This window comes from Balaenoptera ricei, chromosome 13 (assembly GCF_028023285.1).
Source record: "Balaenoptera ricei isolate mBalRic1 chromosome 13, mBalRic1.hap2, whole genome shotgun sequence".
Taxonomy (NCBI): domain Eukaryota; kingdom Metazoa; phylum Chordata; class Mammalia; order Artiodactyla; family Balaenopteridae; genus Balaenoptera; species Balaenoptera ricei.
The window spans coordinates 101,059,825-101,077,812 of NC_082651.1; the positions used below are offsets into that span (position 1 = coordinate 101,059,825).

The 17,988-nt window shown below is 51.6% G+C and overlaps 1 protein-coding gene across 7 annotated transcripts in view; it reads right to left on the reverse strand.

The window, feature by feature from the left end:
- TRAPPC12 (trafficking protein particle complex subunit 12) overlaps positions 1–17,988 on the reverse strand; it is a 65,612-nt gene that overhangs the window by 16,556 nt on the left and 31,068 nt on the right. For all 7 annotated transcript variants that reach the window (XR_009506379.1, XM_059942301.1, XM_059942298.1 and 4 more), the window contains one exon: positions 6,778–6,890. Coding sequence is in view for 6 of the 7 variants with exons in the window: in XM_059942301.1 (XP_059798284.1) it covers positions 6,778–6,890 (113 nt within the window). In the remaining variant the exon portion in view is untranslated. The remainder of the gene's footprint in view (positions 1–6,777; positions 6,891–17,988) is intronic.

The window sequence follows — 17,988 nt, forward strand, 5'->3', positions numbered from 1 at the left end:
GCCCCGGGAGCCACGCACAGTGCAGAGGGCCCGAGGCCTGGCCTAGACTCACAGGTCCATGGATGGGACATGGGGGGAGGGGCAGGCCTGACAGCAAAACCAACCACAACAAAAGAGCACGAGAGAATCAGAAGCACAGACTCCAGGAGGGCGGGGTCGGGGAGTGGTCCTGGCCCCCTGCAGGGCATCTCCACGCACCTGGGCAACCCACCTGGCAGGGGGGCACGGTTACCTCCAGCCTGAGCTAAATCGCAGGAGAACAGTGTCTGGGGGAGAGAGTTCCCACCCGTATGACTTCACACAGTCACAGTAACAGCACGCTGATCTACCGAAGGTCGTTTCTGTAGAGGAAATTGTAGAAACGCTCCCACCCAAAGCCTGAGCTACTCAGATGGCAAACGTGGCCGCATGCCCCTCCTGTCACTCCGGTCCAGGTGCAGGTCGGACGCCCGTGAGCGGTTCTGGGTCTGCTTCCCAGAACGACCAAGGTGGGCCGCGCCCACGGCACCCATTCTGGAAGAGGCTCCGGAAACGCGAGCGTGGGGTGGCGGGTCGGCAGCAGCCGGGCGCCGCGCGAGCCACGTACTTCCAAAAGTAGCTACAATACCGACATGACAGCGGTTTTGAGCGTGTGAAGATGCTGCTTGGACATGAATAGGTAGCACCCAGGAGGAAATGTGGGCCTGGGAGACGGTTCTGGACCCGCTGTTCTGTCAGCAGGTGGGTGTGACCGGAGCTGAGAGGCTGCATCGACACCCCCCGCCCCACCCGCGGGTCCTGGGCTGTCCTGGATTGGTTCTGGGACGGGCGGTGTCGCTCCAGCAATGCAGACGCCGTCAACACCCTGGACAGCAGTGGAGGGAGGACAGAGGACTCAGAAGGCCCGTGCTCGGCTGTTTCGTCCAGGGAGAAAACTATACGCCTTGCACGAATATCCCAGCTGCCTGACTCCACACGTAACCAAGACCACTTGATCTCAGGGCTTCCCTGGTGGCGCAGTGGATAAGAATCCGCCTGCCAGTGCAGGGGACACAGGTTCGGGCCCTGGTCTGGGAAGATCCCACATGCCGCGGAGCAACTGGGCCCGTGAGCCACAACTACTGAGCCTGTGCTCTAGAGCCCGTGAGCCACAACTACTGAGCCCGTGCACCACAACTACTGAAGCCCGCGCGCCTAGAGAGCCCGTGCTCCACAACAAGAGAAGCCACCGCAATGAGAAGCCCGCGCACCGCAACGAAGAGTAGCCCCCGCTCGCCACAACTGGTGAATGCCCGCACACAGCAACGAAGACCCGACACAGCCAAAAGTAAATAAATAAATTTATATATATATATATATATATATATATATATATAGAGGACCACTTGATCTCAAACAGGCAATGCGTCACCTACTCATATTTAAAGGGACCAAACCCATGCCCCGACTTCTCTGTAGTTACCCTGGGTTTGGAAGATCACTTACAAACATTTTTGGGTTCCCAGCGAACTTGAGCAGCCCACAAGAAACACCCCATTTACACCTCTCCAGAAATCCTAGAAGTTCGTGGGCCCTGGTGCATACGCATGACCTTGGACTCCGGTATTTTAAACTCCAGGTTCTGAGTCATATGCGGGGTGCAGCCCAAACCATGCCCTTCTGATGGGCTCCAGGCAACACCAGTATGGGTGGTCTGGGGACCTCGGTTTGTGGGAAAGCTCTCGGGGAAGGAGCCCTGGTCCTGTCCTTTGTCGGCCCGTCACGGGCTGTGGGTGGGGAAGGTCTAGGGACCGGGTTTATGCACAAAGCGTCCAGTCTTTGGACCCCTGGGGGCCGGCCCTAACTCAAGGACCCAAGGACTCACTAATGACCTGCGGTGTTCAGACTGAGGTGAGAGCAGGTCTCCCTAGAGGGGCTTAGATTTCTCTGGAAGGTCCTGGGACCTTCTCAGCCCTACCAGGTCCTAGGGGACCTTCTGGAAAAGAGGCTTTTCAAAGTGAAAAGAGGCTTCTTGGAGTTGCTCCAAGCCACTGCAGGAACACTAAACACTCGCATGGACCACGCACTGGGCCAGGTCGCTGGCCATCTAACCCACACGGCAGCCTGGCGGTGGCTGGCGACACGCCTCCTCCCCAGGCTTCCACAGGCTGGTCACCCCCCCAGGAAGTCAGGGTCACACCTGGAAACACCCGTCTGCCTGACCCCAAAGCCCCTGCAGCCACGGCCTGTGGACATCCCCCCGGCAGGGCGTCACACCTTGAAGCAATGCTCTCTCTTTCCATGCAGGTCAGAGAGTGAGAACCTTCGATGCCAAGGTAAACAATGCCAGGATGGAGATTCCAGACCTCTCTGTTCCACCGAGTGCTGCCTGTTGCTGGGCTATCACGCAGGTGTCGGGCGGGACCGCCTGCCAACTCGGGTGACCTTACGGCACACTGTGGGTCACCTCTGGCACATCAGATCTCACACGGGGCTGGGGCTGCTGAGGGGTGTGGTCGACATTCCCAAGTCTTTGTTCTGGGATCTGCAATGATGCAACCTGGAGTTTCCAAAGGCGCGAATTTCCACCGTGAGCCGAGTCAGGATACAAATCTTGCAAACCCTGACGACGGGGACGCTCCTGTCACCTCTCCTCCTGGGCCCTCTGAGCACACCCGGGCCCAGGAGCGTGAGTGTCGATGGCAAAGGGCAGAGATGCGGCCTCGACCAGGGAGCAGGAGCCATCACCTCCCTTCACTTGCCAGTCACTCCCATCTTATCTGATGAAGCCACCATCAATTTGTTCTCTGCTGGAGCAGCAGGACAGAGGGGCATGGGGACCATGGGCGTCAGGCGAAGCCGGGCAGCGGTGGGCGTGGTCAGTACGCCAATGGCCAGCCCAGCTGGGTGCTTCCCAGAGCGGCTGGCAGGGGGAGGGCGGACAATGTCTGCTCTCTCTTCCTTTCTTAACTTCGTTTACAAGTAAAACAGCATAACCGAGCAGGTCCATCTGTTGGAATTCCTTTTTAGTAAAGATATGAACCCTTCCTAGAAACGCCCCTCTCACCTCTGCCTCATTAGGGTGTCCAACCAAGAACAGAGCAAACCGACGTCCCTTCCCGAGGGGCTCCTTCGGCAGTGAGGGTCTCTAAAGAGGCACTTCCTTACCTGGTGCCCCGAGCCGGGCTCAGGTGGGGCGGGCGGAGGCTGCAGAAATCGAATTGTCGGGCAGGGCAGCACTGAACTTAAACCCACGCGGCACGTCCCCGTCAGCGGCGACCCAAACCCCACGCTGCATTTGGCATCGTGACGTATGCAAACGGGCTTAGAAACGTGTTCCCTGGCTCTTTGCCGATGGGACCCAGAGGTGCAGTGGCCCGCGGAGAAGCCGAGGAGCAGGGATGGTGGGCAGAGGTACCGCTGCTGTGGCGTGACAGGGATGGCTCTCCTAAGCCACGGGGCACGTTTATTTTAAATCGAGGTATATTTTGTTCTTCATCGATACCACTACCTCTGAACCAAACATTTACTACTTCACCACGTGGTTCTTACTTGTCACCTCCTATTTCAAAGACAGCAGAGAAAACCCTGGACCGTTTCGTAAAGGTCAGAGTGACGTTCTGCTAGAACTGGGCCGCACCTAAAACATCCAGACAGCGCTCTCACCACAGGCTGAACACACAGGCTCTAACCGTTCTCCAGTGAGTCTTCCGTGTAAGGAAAAGCTCAGCTTCTTCTGAGCAAACGATGCCGGGGGTTCCATAACTGGTGTTATGTCCCTCTCTGCTCTGTGTACCTGGACCCTCAGCGCCAACCTGTGTGTGACATAAACCTTGTACGTTACCAAGCGTACTGCTGTCTGAATTCTATCTTCCCTTTGTCCCGTAGTCCTCATTTAGTTTTTTTTCAATAGAAAAAAATTGTACTTATATAACTAACACATGCATTGTATAAGACCTGGAAAGAGAATAAAAATGACCTTTAATCCCATTACACACATCACTAACATACTGGAGTGTTCTTCCTTCAGGGCATATTACTTCCTTCACAGAGGCCATCCTGTAATTGTAATTCTGCAGTCTGGCTTTGACAACGGATGTCACATCCTAAACACTTCCCACGTGACGGCTGTGGAGACGAGACATCCGTCTGGAGCCCGCATCATGTCCCCACACCCCAGCCCAGTGCCCTGGGACTCCCCAGCTCTGTGCCCTGCTGCTTTGGTCGGGGCGGCACAGACTGGAAGCGGTGGGAGACCTCTATCCCAGTGTGTCCCTTTGCAGAGAGGACGCCGGCTGACCGGGCTGAGGGCCACCGGGTGGCAGGTGTCTGCTCCTCTCCCACCCCGGCTGCCCCGGGCCCGCCCGCATCTCACTCTAGCTGCCACGCCAGGTCGTCCCCTTTCACTTGGGAAACCCGCGCTGGGGCTGAACCTGTGAAGACCTGACGTGCGCTAGAGAGGCAGCGACCAAGAGTGGGCTCCGAGCACATCTGCACACACACCTGCACCCGCGGCAAGCGTGTGCGCTTCCCAAGCACCGAGAGGGGCCTCGGCCGACTTTCTCACTAAGGATGGAAGCCTTCGTGCTCTCTTCTTTACCCCCTTCCCAAGCGCTGCTTCCACCTCCACCCCTGACCTCCAGCTGGGAAGAACCACCTCCAGAGCAACGACAGACGCCACACACGCGACGAAACCGACGGGCACAGAGCGCTTCGGGGGTGTGGACCGCACCGCTGCTTTCCTTCTGGAAAGGACGCCCTGGTTTCGCTGCCTGCCCAGAGCGAAGCCCTCGATCGCCGTCAAGGCGCTGGCCAGTCGGCGGCTCCAGAGGGCAGCCCCGGCACGGCCTCCTGCCCGCCCCAGCCCCTGTGACAACTCCAGGGGGCGGCCCGGGTGGGCCCTGCTCGACCCCGCAGCTGCACCCCAGCGGGCAGTTGCGTCTGGGAGGCCTCGTGGGCGCTGGCTGAGCCTGGGCCCCCTGGGTCTGGGGCGGGCAGGAGGCCAGGCCCGGTGAGCAGGCTGGGGAAGGGAAGCCAAGGCGGGGGGCCCGGGTGCGAGCGTCACCCTGGGAGAGACTATTTCACTGGCTGACTCATCTCCTTCCCTGCTGGACTCGCCCCCCGCCCCCTGACCCGCTGAGAGCAGCTCTTGGCAGAGGAAGTGCGGCTGGCGCTCTCTGGCACCGGCAGGGTGACGCGAGAGGCCGAAGCCGCGTTCCAAGGCTTCGGGGCGCACGCTGCACGTGCGGGGAACAGGGCTGCGGCTGGGCCCGCAGAGGGTGCAAGGCGTGGGCGGGGGCCGGTTCACAGCCGGCGACCTGCTCTCGTGCAGGCCCCTCGCGGCCGGACCTCAGCTGCACTTAACCCTCGGAGGCTCCGTCTCCTTGTCTGTAGATCAGGCATGACACCGCCTCGCACAGCGGTTGTGAGCATTTACGGAGCTCTAACGTAAAGCACGGAGCACAGCACCCGTCGTGCGGGAGGGAGCACTGAGCACACCCCCGTGGCCACCGCCGCCATCACCGCCACCCCCGTGTCCGACCTCCAAGCCCGTGGCGTCAAGGGCAGCACCACGTGGCAGCAGGCGTGGCGGGCGGGCGCCGAGGGACGCAGGGAGAGCGTGGAGCCCGCCGGGAGGGCTTGGGAGACAGCCTGAGGGTTAAAGCCTTAGAACTCACATGCACTTTCTCGTGTGACACGGAGGTGAGTGAAGAGCAATAAAAACAATCATCTGTGTGTGATTTAGAACATCGCTGATTTAGTATCAATTACAAGTTTTGTTTTCCTGTTTCTGGAAACAACTGTATTTTAACCATGCTTTAAGAGTCAAGGAAAGGAGTGTTAGACTCTAGCTTAAGAGTGTCAGGTGGCCTGCTGTGACGTCCACTCTGCGAGGGCGGAAGCCCTGCCACTTCCCTGCTGGGAACACAGACGACCCCCCGGGAGCTCCAGGAACATCCACCAAGAGCAGCTGGGGACTGAAGCAGGAACTCGACAAGTACAAATAACCTCGTTTAAAAACCTGTCACATGCTGCCGCTCCTAACTGCTTGCTGTTACAGCTTTGGAAGCCCTTCCACAGACGACGCTGCAGCTAAGCTACACAGCAAGGCTGCCAGGCGGGTAGGAAAGGCAGGCTCACTTCCAGGCTGAAGACGGAGGCTCTCGGGGGCGTGGCTGCCCGCTGCCTGGAGATGGGGAGACTCTGAACCCCACATCTCTCCCTCCCATCACTCAGTGGAGTAATCTCATCTTCTGTTGATACAACTTGATGCCTTCCACGTAATTGTTACTTTATAACCCAGAATAACTCGGGAAGCACTTCTGAACCTTATCTGCCTTTGGAGTCAGTATTACGAATGACACTTGTCATGATACACTATAATTTGCTTTGATTCTGGAACATTTTAAACCATTATCTCTTTAAATACTGCTCTGATGCCTCTGTTTGACATGAAGCAGGTGCACGTAGCCTTTGCAGGGTGCGTGAGTGGTCGGGCAGCCTGGCACGTGTTCACGTGTGTGATTTCTACACAAGAGGAAACGCTCCTGCTTTTCATTTACTACTAATACCGGGAAGAAAGATTTCAGGCTTCAGGCTTTGCCAAAAACCACCCACCGCCCCCCCAGAATAATTCAGCAAGAAGAGTGAATTGCATGGTCACAAGGAACCAGGCCAGCCTGCCTTTCAGGAGGGGGAAGCAGAGTGGTGGGAAGGGTACAGGGTGGCGTGATGTGCTTCTCGTGAGGGCGGGAAAGTCCGGGTGAGCCCTCCACCAGGAGGGGAGGCGACAGCGGCCCACCTTGGAGCGATGGTTACCTTGCTGCAGACGGCCTTCACCCTGTGCAGCCGGTCCAGCGACTCCTGGGGGTTCCCCAGGTACTGCTGAAGCTCCGCATGCAGGATCCGCATCGAAAAGGGGACCATGGAGCCTAGAACCAAAGTCAAAGCAGAGTGAGTCTGTTTGCATAGCTAAGCACAACCAAGCGCCCTCTCAGGGTGAGCGCCCACGCAGCAGGGACTCTGCAGGTGTTCTAGCAGAAGCGATGACGGAGTCCCTTATACCTTGGTAAAGCGTGCGATGATGCCAATTATAAAACGTGTCTTGGTTTTCTCTGTAAAGCTGTATGTTCTAGACAATGACCAAAGGAGAAAGCTGGCTCCCACCGCTTTTCCACAGTTACGCCACAATCGTGTAGAAATTATCACAAAATGAGTAGAACGGTAGAGACCACTGCCTGCTCCAGTAAAAGAAAACAGAACACTCATGGATTCTCTGTACTTCTTTGGGATGTCGAGCTCCTGTAGAAGGTTGCGTAGGTCGGGTTACCGGGGAGGGAAATGAGAGAGGGTACACCTCAGGCCCAGGTCCCGAGGACGGAGCGTCAGCCTGACTCCGGGACACGTGTGCGTGTGTGTGTGTGTGTGTGTGCGTGCGTGCGTGCGTGTGGCTCTGGAGTGAAAGTCCTACCTCAGAGCTGTGTGTGTGTGTGTGTGTGTGTGTGTGTGTCTGACACTGGGACTTGTGTGTGTGTGTGTGTGTGTGTGTCTCTCTCTGGAGTGAAAGTCCTACCTCGGAGCTGTGTGTGTGTGCACGTGTGTGTGCGCGTGGGGCTCTGGAGTGAAAGTCCTACCTCAGAGCTGTGTGTGTGTGTGTGTGTGTGTCTGACTCCGGGACGTGTGTGTGTGTGTGTGCGCGTGTGTGTGTGTGCGTGTGCGCGGGGGGCTCTGGAGTGAAAGTCCTACCTCGGAGCTGTGTGTGTGTGTGTGCGTGTGTGTGCGCGTGGGGCTCTGGAGTGAAAGTCCTACCTCAGAGCTGTGTGTGTGCGTGTGTGCGCGCGGGGGGCTCTGGAGTGAAAGTCCTACCTCGGAGCTGTGTGTGTGTGTGCGTGTGTGCGCGTGGGGGGCTCTGGAGTGAAAGTCCTACCTCGGAGCTGTGTGTGTGTGTGTGTGCGTGTGTGCGCGCGGGGGGCTCTGGAGTGAAAGTCCTACCTCGGAGCTGTGTGTGTGCGTGTGTGCGCGCGTGGGGCTCTGGAGTGAAAGTCCTACCTCGGAGCTGTGTGTGTGTGCGTGCGTGTGTGTGCGTGTGCGCGTGGGGCTCTGGAGTGAAAGTCCTACCTCGGAGCTGTGTGTGTGTGTGCGTGTGTGCGCGCCGGGGGCTCTGGAGTGAAAGTCCTACCTCGGAGCTGTGTGTGTGTGTGTGTGCGTGTGTGCGCGCGGGGGGCTCTGGAGTGAAAGTCCTACCTCAGAGCTGTGTGTGTGCGTGTGTGCGCGCGTGGGGCTCTGGAGTGAAAGTCCTACCTCGGAGCTGTGTGTGTGTGCGTGCGTGTGTGTGCGTGTGCGCGTGGGGCTCTGGAGTGAAAGTCCTACCTCGGAGCTGTCCCAGCGGAAGGCAGGCAGGGCAGCTGGCCTCTAGGGCTGCCCCGGAAGGAGTGAGTTCTGGGCAGTGCCACCTCCATCAGCGTGCCGGGGGCATGAGAGCAGTGATCCGCAAAGGACTGCAGTTGAAATGAGCTTTTACACAGTATCTGAATGTGGCTGTGTTCTCTCAGGGTGAGGGAATCTTTCTGTTAGTGTCACGTTCCCCTCTGACATGACTTGGACATGTATCTGTCCAAGTATATATCGTAATATGGTATATATCGTAATATAGTAAGTATATAAGTATATAAATGCCATCAAATAATCAAACAGCCTGTGCTGATTATGAATGGTTTAAAGGATGTGACAATGCCAGCACAGGGCAATCACACAGATTCAGAAGGGACCTCTCAATACTTAGATCTGGACTACACTTTCTTATTATTTTATTTTTTGGCTGCATTGGGTCTTCGTTGCTGCGTGCGGGATTTCTCTAGTTGCAGCGAGCGGGGGCTACTATTGGTTGTGGTGCGCGGGCTTCTCACTGCGGTGGCTTCTTGTTGCGGAGCATGGGCTCTAGGCGTGCGGGCTTCAGCAGCTGCAGCACACGGGGCTCAGGAGTTGCGGCGTGTGAGCTCTAGGGCACGGGGGCTTCAGCAGTTGTGGTACATGGGCTCAGTAGTTGTGCCTCGCGGGCTCTAGAGCGCAGGCTCAGTAGTTGTGGTGCACGGGCTTAGTTGCTCCGTGGCATGTGGGATCTTCCTGGACCAGGGCTCGAACCCGTGTCCCCTGCATTGGCAGGTGGATTCTTAACCACTGCGCCACCAGGGAAGTCCCTGGACTACACTTTAAAGATGGTTAGAAGCAAGCTGTGTGACAGCTGCAAGCTGCTCAGCCTCTCTGTGCCTCAGTCCGTCCATCATCCATCCAGCAACCATCAGCGAGGGTCTACCATGTGCCACACTGAGGTGGCTTCATGTTTGTGCTTCTTAGCTTGAAAAATTGTACTATGCTCTATGGTCTTCAGTAAGGATAGGAAGAAGAAAGGTCAAAAGGACAAACAAAACTAAGGAATACTATGGAAAATAGCTTCTATTGTGATTGTGAGCCTAGAGAAAAGGAAGATGACAATTATTGAATTTAAATGTTTGAATTTTGTGTTTTTTTGATGACACTAAATAATTGCCACGTCTGAAGAAGACAGATGACTGAGTTGACATCATGGTATCAGTCATTTCAGCTTCCTAGAAAGAACCATTTCTTGACCACCGGCATCACTAAAATGGGATTGCGCTAACATGGTAAGTCACACGTAAGTTGTGTCTTTCATCCCTATACATCAAACAGAGAACAGGCAATAGTCGTTCCCACATGGTTTAGAATTTACCTGCAGGGAGAGAATCTCCAGAACACTTTAAGCTTTATAAGATAAATGCAGAAACAAAACGTCTGTGGAAGTTCCCAAGCCCAATTTATAAATGAGCTGAATATATGACAAGGTGGCCAGGAGTTACTTGCTCTTTGCCCTGGAAATTGCCCATGGACCTGGGGAAGTTTCTGCATTTAAAAGAACATATGAAGATATTTCAAACTAAATGAAAATGAAAATACTACTTATCAAAATTCGTGGGATGCAGCAAAAGCAGTGCTAAGAGGGAATTTTACAGTGCTAAATGCCTGTATTTAAAAGACCTAAAATTAATCATCTAAGCTTCTACTGTAGGATATCAGAGAAAAACAAGCAATATAAAAGCAGAAGAAAAGAAAGAAAAGTTAGAGCAGAAAGTAATGACATTGAAAATGGGAAATCAATAGAGAAAATCATCAAAATCCAAACCTAGTTCTTTGACAAAAATCAATAAAATTTATAAAACTCAAGCCAGGCTAACCAAGAAAAAAGAGAGAAGACATGAATTACTAATATCAGAAATGAAAAAGGGGTCATCACTACTGATCACATGGACATTAAAAGGAAAATAAAGGAATATTATGAACAAATCTATGTCAACAAATTTTATAACCTAGATGAAATGGACCAATTCCTTGAAAGACACAAACCACTTACTAAAACTCATACAAGGAGAAATAGACAATCTAAATAGGCCAATATCTACTTAAGAAATGAAATTGATAAATAATAACCTTCCAAAAGTAGAAGGCACCAGGCCCAGGCCCAGATGGTTTCACTGGTGAATTCTATAAAACATTTAAGGAAGAACTGGCACCAATTCTCGACAATCTCTTCCAGAAAACAGAAGTGGAGGGGACGCCCCCTGATTCATTCTATGAGGCCAGCATTACCCTTATAGAAAAATCAGGAGAAAATCAGTATTATAAGAAAGGAAAACTGTAGATGAACATAGATACAAAAATCCTCAACAAAATTAGCAAGTCAAATCCAACTAAATCAAATCCAACAAAAAATTAGCAAATCAAAACTAACAGTGTATAAAAGAAATTATCCACCATGACCAACTGGGATTTATTCCAGGTATGCAAGGTTGGTTCAACATTCAAAAATCAATTAACGTAACCCATCACATCAAACAAGATAAACAAGAAAAATCACACAATAAATCAAGAGAAACAGAAAAAGCATTTGACAAAATATACCACCCATTCATGATTAAAACTCTCAGCAAACTAAGAATAGAGGAAAACGTCCTCAATTTGATAAAGAACATCTATAAAAACCTACAGCTAAAAACATAATCAATGGTGAGAAACTAGATGCTTTCCCCCTAAGGTCCTGAATAACGCCGAGATGTCCCTCCCCTTTTTACCACTCCTACTGAACATAGTACTGGAAGTCCTAACTAACGCAGACAGAACAAAGACCTTTTGGAAGACCAAAAGAACGTGCCTGCAGTTCTGTCTGCTCTGGGCCCTCACACCGTCTTCTCTCCAGGCACCATCTTCTATGGAGTAACAGACATCCCTGTCGCAAACTGTCGAGCTTTCCACCAGAGCCTGTCTGTGCTGGACCAGACTCCCACAGCTCTGGGAGGTGGACGCAGGCAGACGCCGGCGACAGGTGACGCTCCACGTGCCTCCCTGTGACTCGCATCTGGAGTTGGGACTCTATCCAGATGGCCGAGAGCAGGAAGAGGAAGAGCCAGCACCGGTCCTCCTTAGCCACCTCCCCCTTGCCCGTGGCTCTCCTGGGGGTGTCTGGGAGAAAGCCAGGGCTAAAGTGGGAAACAGCTTCCCCCGCTTCTCTCTTGGTACCACTGGGAAGGTCTCATACTGCTTAAAAATCTCAAAGAGCAGAAATCGAGAGGGAAGCACACACACAGCCTCATGACACGTCAGAAAGAGAAATGCCCCTCTCTAGAGAAATATACTGTCCATACAGCCAGAACAAGAAAAGCAGCTGGAGAAACGCTGTCTATTAATCCCAGCTTGAACAGGTTAACAGCCAGTTACTCAGCGGGTTTCAGGTGCCAAAGGCAAGCACAGGCGCTGGATGTACACACGAAGGGGATGTGACCGCTGTCCCCAAGCAAACCCCACACTCTCGCCAATAAAACAGCAGAAACTGCTTCGACGTAACTCAGGCCTTTCCTGCTTTTGTTTGTTTTAAAGAAATGCAAATAAAAGCAGAGCGGAGCCCCTGCTTCCTCTGCTCTGCCGTGAGGACACAGGTCGGGGGACGCCCGTGCCTGGCGGAGAGCGCAGAGTCCCTCACCCGCCACAAAACAACCCTCAACGAGACACTTCCAACTCCAAGGCTGCATCTGAAAACAGAAAACCAGCCTGAGCGAGTCCTAGACGACTTATTATTAAAGGGGTAATTCGGGGCTGCCCCAGAGCCCTGAGGCAGGAAGGGGAATTCAGGAGGGTCCATACTGCCTCTGCAAGAGTCTGAAACGCTGAGTCTGATGCAGGTGGCGCTGGGAACGCACGTGTCTCCCACGTTTCTCGCCTGAGACGGGTTACAGGAGGCTTCACTCGGGTGTCCTGACGATAGAGGTGGCGCCCCGAACTGAACATTTTCGTCTCCTTTAACCATCTGTTCCGGGAAAGACTGGAAATGCCAGAGTTCATTAGGGGAGTGAGCAACTTGAAAAGCTGTAGGATTTACTAACCAGCCTTCTCAGATCGAGGAAAATATGCTTGAAGTGATAAACTCTGAAGAGTTCTGGCACCGAGGAAAGTAAACTGGAAATCTAACCTAAGCAGCAGATGTTAACTCTGAGAGGTGAGTTAATTTTCTCATGGAAAACAAGTAAGACATTTGAAATGTGCTGAACAATCCTGAACCACCATGTATGGTTATGTGTTGATAAAAAGTTTCTGAATTTAGTCTGAGAACTAGAAACGTGAGTTGCATGACTCTGGAGGGAGGGCAGAAAAGGACTGAAGACCCAGCGACAGTTCAGCTTTGCTGACCCAGGCGGGGAGGGAGCTGATGGGAGCCAGAGGGTCAATCAGAGTGTGTCTGTCTCATCAGCTTTAGTTTGACTCGGTAATTCATAAGGATTAAGTTCTGAAATAAGACTTCACATGAAATCATTATAGCTCTAATAACTTAAACTAAATACACAGATTTGAATTTAGTATCAGAAGAGGCACTGCTATCTGTGCGTTTCTTAAACAACAATCAAAATGTTTTTCATTTCTAACAGAGAGATCTGTGGCTTCACAGTTTTCCTCCAGGTGCAGAGAAAGCTGGAGTGAACCGTCCCACGCAGAGGTGCACTTTGACAGCCCAAAGCTCACTTCCAACATTACGCTTTCTTTCAAACAGGAGACAGAATTCCAACGACAGACAGAAAAGATGGTGCTGGGATGGGAAAACTTAGTGTCCTACAAGAGGCTGAAAAGAACTCCATCAGGAATGGGTATGTTAACGACATCAGGAACGGACATTTCATCTGTTTTGAAGATAAAATTTCAATGAATATGCATAACTTAAAGAGTGAACCCAAATGTAATGTTAATAATAATGTATCAACACTGGTTATCAACTGTAACAAAGGCACCAGACCAAAGCAAGACGTTCATAAAAAAACACAGTGAATGATCTCGTAATATTATCCATGGATATAATTCCTCTCAACACTTCTCAAGAATACAAAGCCAACAGGAGAAGAAGCAATCTGTTTTAGTGTAACAATTACAATATCAAAAATAATTTGATTAAAAGCAAATTAAAAGGAGAAGGCTATTATAAACATATGAAGAATGGCTCTCAAAAGAGAAACAACATGAAGGGTTTTGAAAAGGTACTTTAAAGCCTTAACAGGAACAGTAATTCTGAACTTGTCAACATTAAAGACAAACAAATCCCAAAACACTTAATTGGGGAAAAGGCTGGCATCCGTGACCCTCTCGCTTCCTCCCGGGGCGCTGAGGTGGGAGCAGGCTTCCAGGGAGGGGTGGATGCCCCACGGGCTGTGTAGGGTGGTACAGGGGCGTCTGTCTTCAGGGCCAAAGACGACGTGGGCAGGGAGCGTGGGGGACCCTTGCTAAGCTGACAAAAAGGTTATGTTGGTATTTTTTTAGGGTTAGAAACAATATTTCCCAGAATGGGAGAAGATATTTGCAAGATTCATAACAAATAAAGGATTAAATACCTAAAATATGTAAAGAACTACAACAAATCAATAACACAAAATAACCCAATGGAAACGTGAGCAAAGATTATGAAGGAGTGGGTCCCCTCAGAGGAAACTGCAACAGCCAGTAACACACAAAAGCCATTTAACCCTAGAAGATGTAACGAGAGGTAGAATTTCAGACCCACCAGATAGAAGTCTTATTGACAAGACTTATTGACAAGTGGGGAAACAAAAACTTGAATACACTGGTTTTGGGAATCTAAATTAGTATAACTACTTTGGAAAGTAATTTGACCATTTCTTGTAAGATTGAAAATACAACCACCACACAGCCTGGCACTGACACTTTTACTTTATACCTTAGAGAAATGCAGGAACATGTGGCCAAAGAGAAACACGCACCACAATGCATCTTTCATTAGGGTCTGGAATCGGAAAGATCCTACTTGCTCACCTTATGGATACTTATGGATACAAATAATGTTATGTGGGAAAAAGAGGCAAAATGAAGAAAGATACACTCCTCATGTACATTTCAAAAGCCTGCAGTTCTCTCTGTATTGTGTGTGTGTGTGTACGTGTATGTATGCAGTGGAAATGTCAAAACATGATATGGAAACACAAATTCACGCTAAGCTGCTTGGGAGGGGATGGAAATGGGGAGCTTTAAAGGCTGAATCAATAATACTTGAGTTTATTACAAAAAAATGTCTGAAGTAAATATGAAAAAAATGTTAGTATTTGTTAACTGAGTGCTTAATAAAACTTTTTTGACGTTTAAAAAAATTTAATTTTTGTTGAGTAAAGAGTGGATTCAACCAGAAGGCATCCCAGCATAGGACCTCTCAAAAGAGACAGAATTGGATGGGTGAGAGTACACAGGACGTGAGTGACAGAAAAATCAAGCGTCTCCACCTGCGGGAACCATTCAAGCAGCCCAGTGACATATGGTTCCGCGAAACTGTGTGTGTGAGGACCCTGATGGAAGCACAATCAGAGTTCTAGACAGGGGCCTGCCATCCCTCAGGCAGCGGGACGCCGACAGGAAAGACAACCTTGCCCGGCAGAGGGGACAGGTTCTCACGGTGCCGCTGAGGCTCCGGGCTCAGGCCACTGTTCTGACATCTTCTACTGGCACGACTGGCACTGAAGCTCCGGGTTTCCCGAGCTGTGTGACAGCTACAGGTGGAGAAGCTCGGTGGCCGAGTGTCACCCTAGCGTATCACATCTGGGTGTGTCCTGCTGGGGTGTGGGGACCACACGTCAAGGAGGAGACGCGAGCTGTCTGCTCACAGCCCCCCGCCAGGGCTTCTAAACCCCACACCTGAGAATGAGCTCTGCTCACCACGCTGTGGGCAGCCTGAGGTGCTTGATGCGAGCAGCTTCTGACCCCACCTCTCGGGCCTGGAATTACAGGGAGGCACATACAGCAAAGAGGAGGGGGCAGCAATCGACGGAGAGCGCAAAGAGGGAGGACACAGGTGAGGGACGAGCAAGGACAGAGTTCAGGGAAGGGGGCTCCTCCAGCCTCCGGTGGCCTGTTCAACAACCACTGCCATCATTCTTTCTTGCGAACAAGGGTGAGAATTCCAAACAACTGATTAAAAGGCGGCCTGTGTGTGTGAAAACACACACTCCCTGAAAGTAACTCCATGAAAACTGCTAGAAATGTCAGAGGATATATAAGACCACAATACTCTTCCTTTCTTAGATGAAAATTAAAAAAGAAAATTTCATGATTTTTACTCATGATTCATTACTTGTTATGAATATTCTGAATGGGTAAAAATTATGCCCAATATTTAAATAAAATATATTAAAGCTCATTCATAAACGTTATTTGTTTATATCATTATAGCTTCCTTTTAAAAGCACATTTTAATGACCTGCTTTGCTTATATACTGGAAGCTAAAATGAAATGAATGAATCAAAAGCTCCCATTTAGGCTTGTTACACCACAAAATGAGAAGAAAAATGAGTAAACATTCAGCATATCACTATGGATGAATGTTAACACACTTTAGCTCAAATGTACGTATGATTTACGTCTACTTCATAATTTAAATTAGCCGCTTAATGATGCAGGGCCACTAGCTCCACTTTATCCCTACCCCAGTGCAATTTAATTCCAGGCAGAATCAGAAGCCTGCGTTCAGTGTGCACATCCTTAGGACGAGATGTTCTAAGAGTTGAGGGAAAGGATGACAGAGTTCTACAGCTGGACCCGAGGACCCGATTCCTCATTTCGCAGGAAGCTCGGCGTCACCTCCATGAACCCCCGTCCGCGAGGAGAGAGAGCAGGGCCGCGGTGGCCACAGGACAGAGTACCTGTAGTTCAGAGCCACTGGCCGATGGCCTGCGCGCTCAGAGTTCTGAGTTTTTGTCAGCAGCAGACAAAACACCTGTCGGCACCAGCTGCCGATCCCCGGACCCGGCGGAGGGTCCCGCGCTCTGCCGCGAGCGTGACCAGGCCCGGGGGTCGGGGGGAGGCCGTGGGAGCCATCAGGCCACAGTCAGGCACGGAGCGAAGAAACATGTTTCTCCTATGCTGAAGGGAAACATAGCTGCTCCTTTCCAGAAGCATGGGAACAGCCGTCTCTTGATTATCAAGGCTGCCAGGGAGAACTTACTGAACAGAAATAGCCCCACACTTCCCCATGCAACACGCCTTTAGCCTTTCCATCAAACACCCTTCCACCATTAAGAAGTGGCAACAAAGACACACCCTCATTTAAGGTGGAAGCCTGCAAATCGCCTTCTGCGGAAGGGACGGACCACAATGGCTAGGAAGTGCAGGCGAGAAAGGAGCGCAGGACCTGCCACGCTGGGGGAGCGGCCCCTGGACAACCAGGGGATGCTGGGCCTCTACAGACAAGCACGGGGGGACGTGAACTCCCCTACAACGCCGGACGCACGGACGAGCCTTACGGAGCGAGAGGGCGGAGACAGCCCCGCTCCCCAGCGCTGCGGGCTTCCTGGCACAAGTGTGGGAGGGTGACCTTCCAAGACAGGAGGCGGACAGGTCTGCCTGCCCTGTGCAGACACCACGGGGCCCCAGAGCAGGAAGCGCGGGCGGGTGAGCAAGGCCCGGGGGCCTCCCACCCACATCTAAACCCGTGGAGCCACCACTGCGGCTGGGGCCACACCCCTGAACGCTTGCTCACCAGGGCTCCTGGCTTTGGGCCCTTCTCGCCTGGTCCTCCGGAGACTAGCTGGACCCGACAGGCCACTGGGTGGTAAGAAGTTTCACAAATTTGGGACGGGGGCCCTGCCGCCCCCTTCCTGACTCTGAGCGGTATAGCACGGCTGGTTCACTTCCACTCAGTCGAGCCAACCTCATCAAGACAACCGGTCTGATTTCTGCCCTGTTGTAGGTTTTAAAACCTACTTTTTTCCCCACTTTTCTACAAGGGGTGAGTTCCTTTAGTCAAAAAGAAGAAAAAGAATTTTTACACTAGTGAGGCTAAAAGTCTAACAGTAACTCACATTGAAAATCCTCCTTCAAGGGCTTCCCTGGTGGCGCAGTGGTTGAGAATCCGCCTGCCAATGCAGGGGACACGGGTTCGAGCCCTGGTCCGGGAAGATCCCACATACTGCAGAGCAACTAAGCCCGTGCACCACAACTACTGAGCCTGCGCTCTAGAGCCCACGAGCCACAGCTACTGAGCCTGTGTGACTACAGCCCGTGCTCCACAACAAGAGAAGCCACCACAATGAGAAGCCCACGCACCGCAACTAGGAGTAGCCCCTGCTCGCCGCAACTAGAGAAAGCCTGTGCACAGCAATGAAGACCCAATGCAGCCAAAAATAAATAAATTAAAAAATAATTAAAAAAAAAAAAAAAAAAAAAAGAAAATCCTCCTTCAAGCCTGGGAAAACTCAGGGCAATACAGACCAACTCCCATTACGTGAAAAGTGAAGATGACGAAGGATAAAGCACTGAGGACTAAGAAAGCCTAACCCCCCAACCTTCCCTGTGTCCCCCAAAGAAACAGGATCTGAGTTTTAAAGAAAAACAACACAAAAAGAAGTTGAGAAACGTGTTTTCACTTCTAGTCTTTTTAGTTCATCATTTACCTACCAAGTTAAGGAAGATGTTGATTT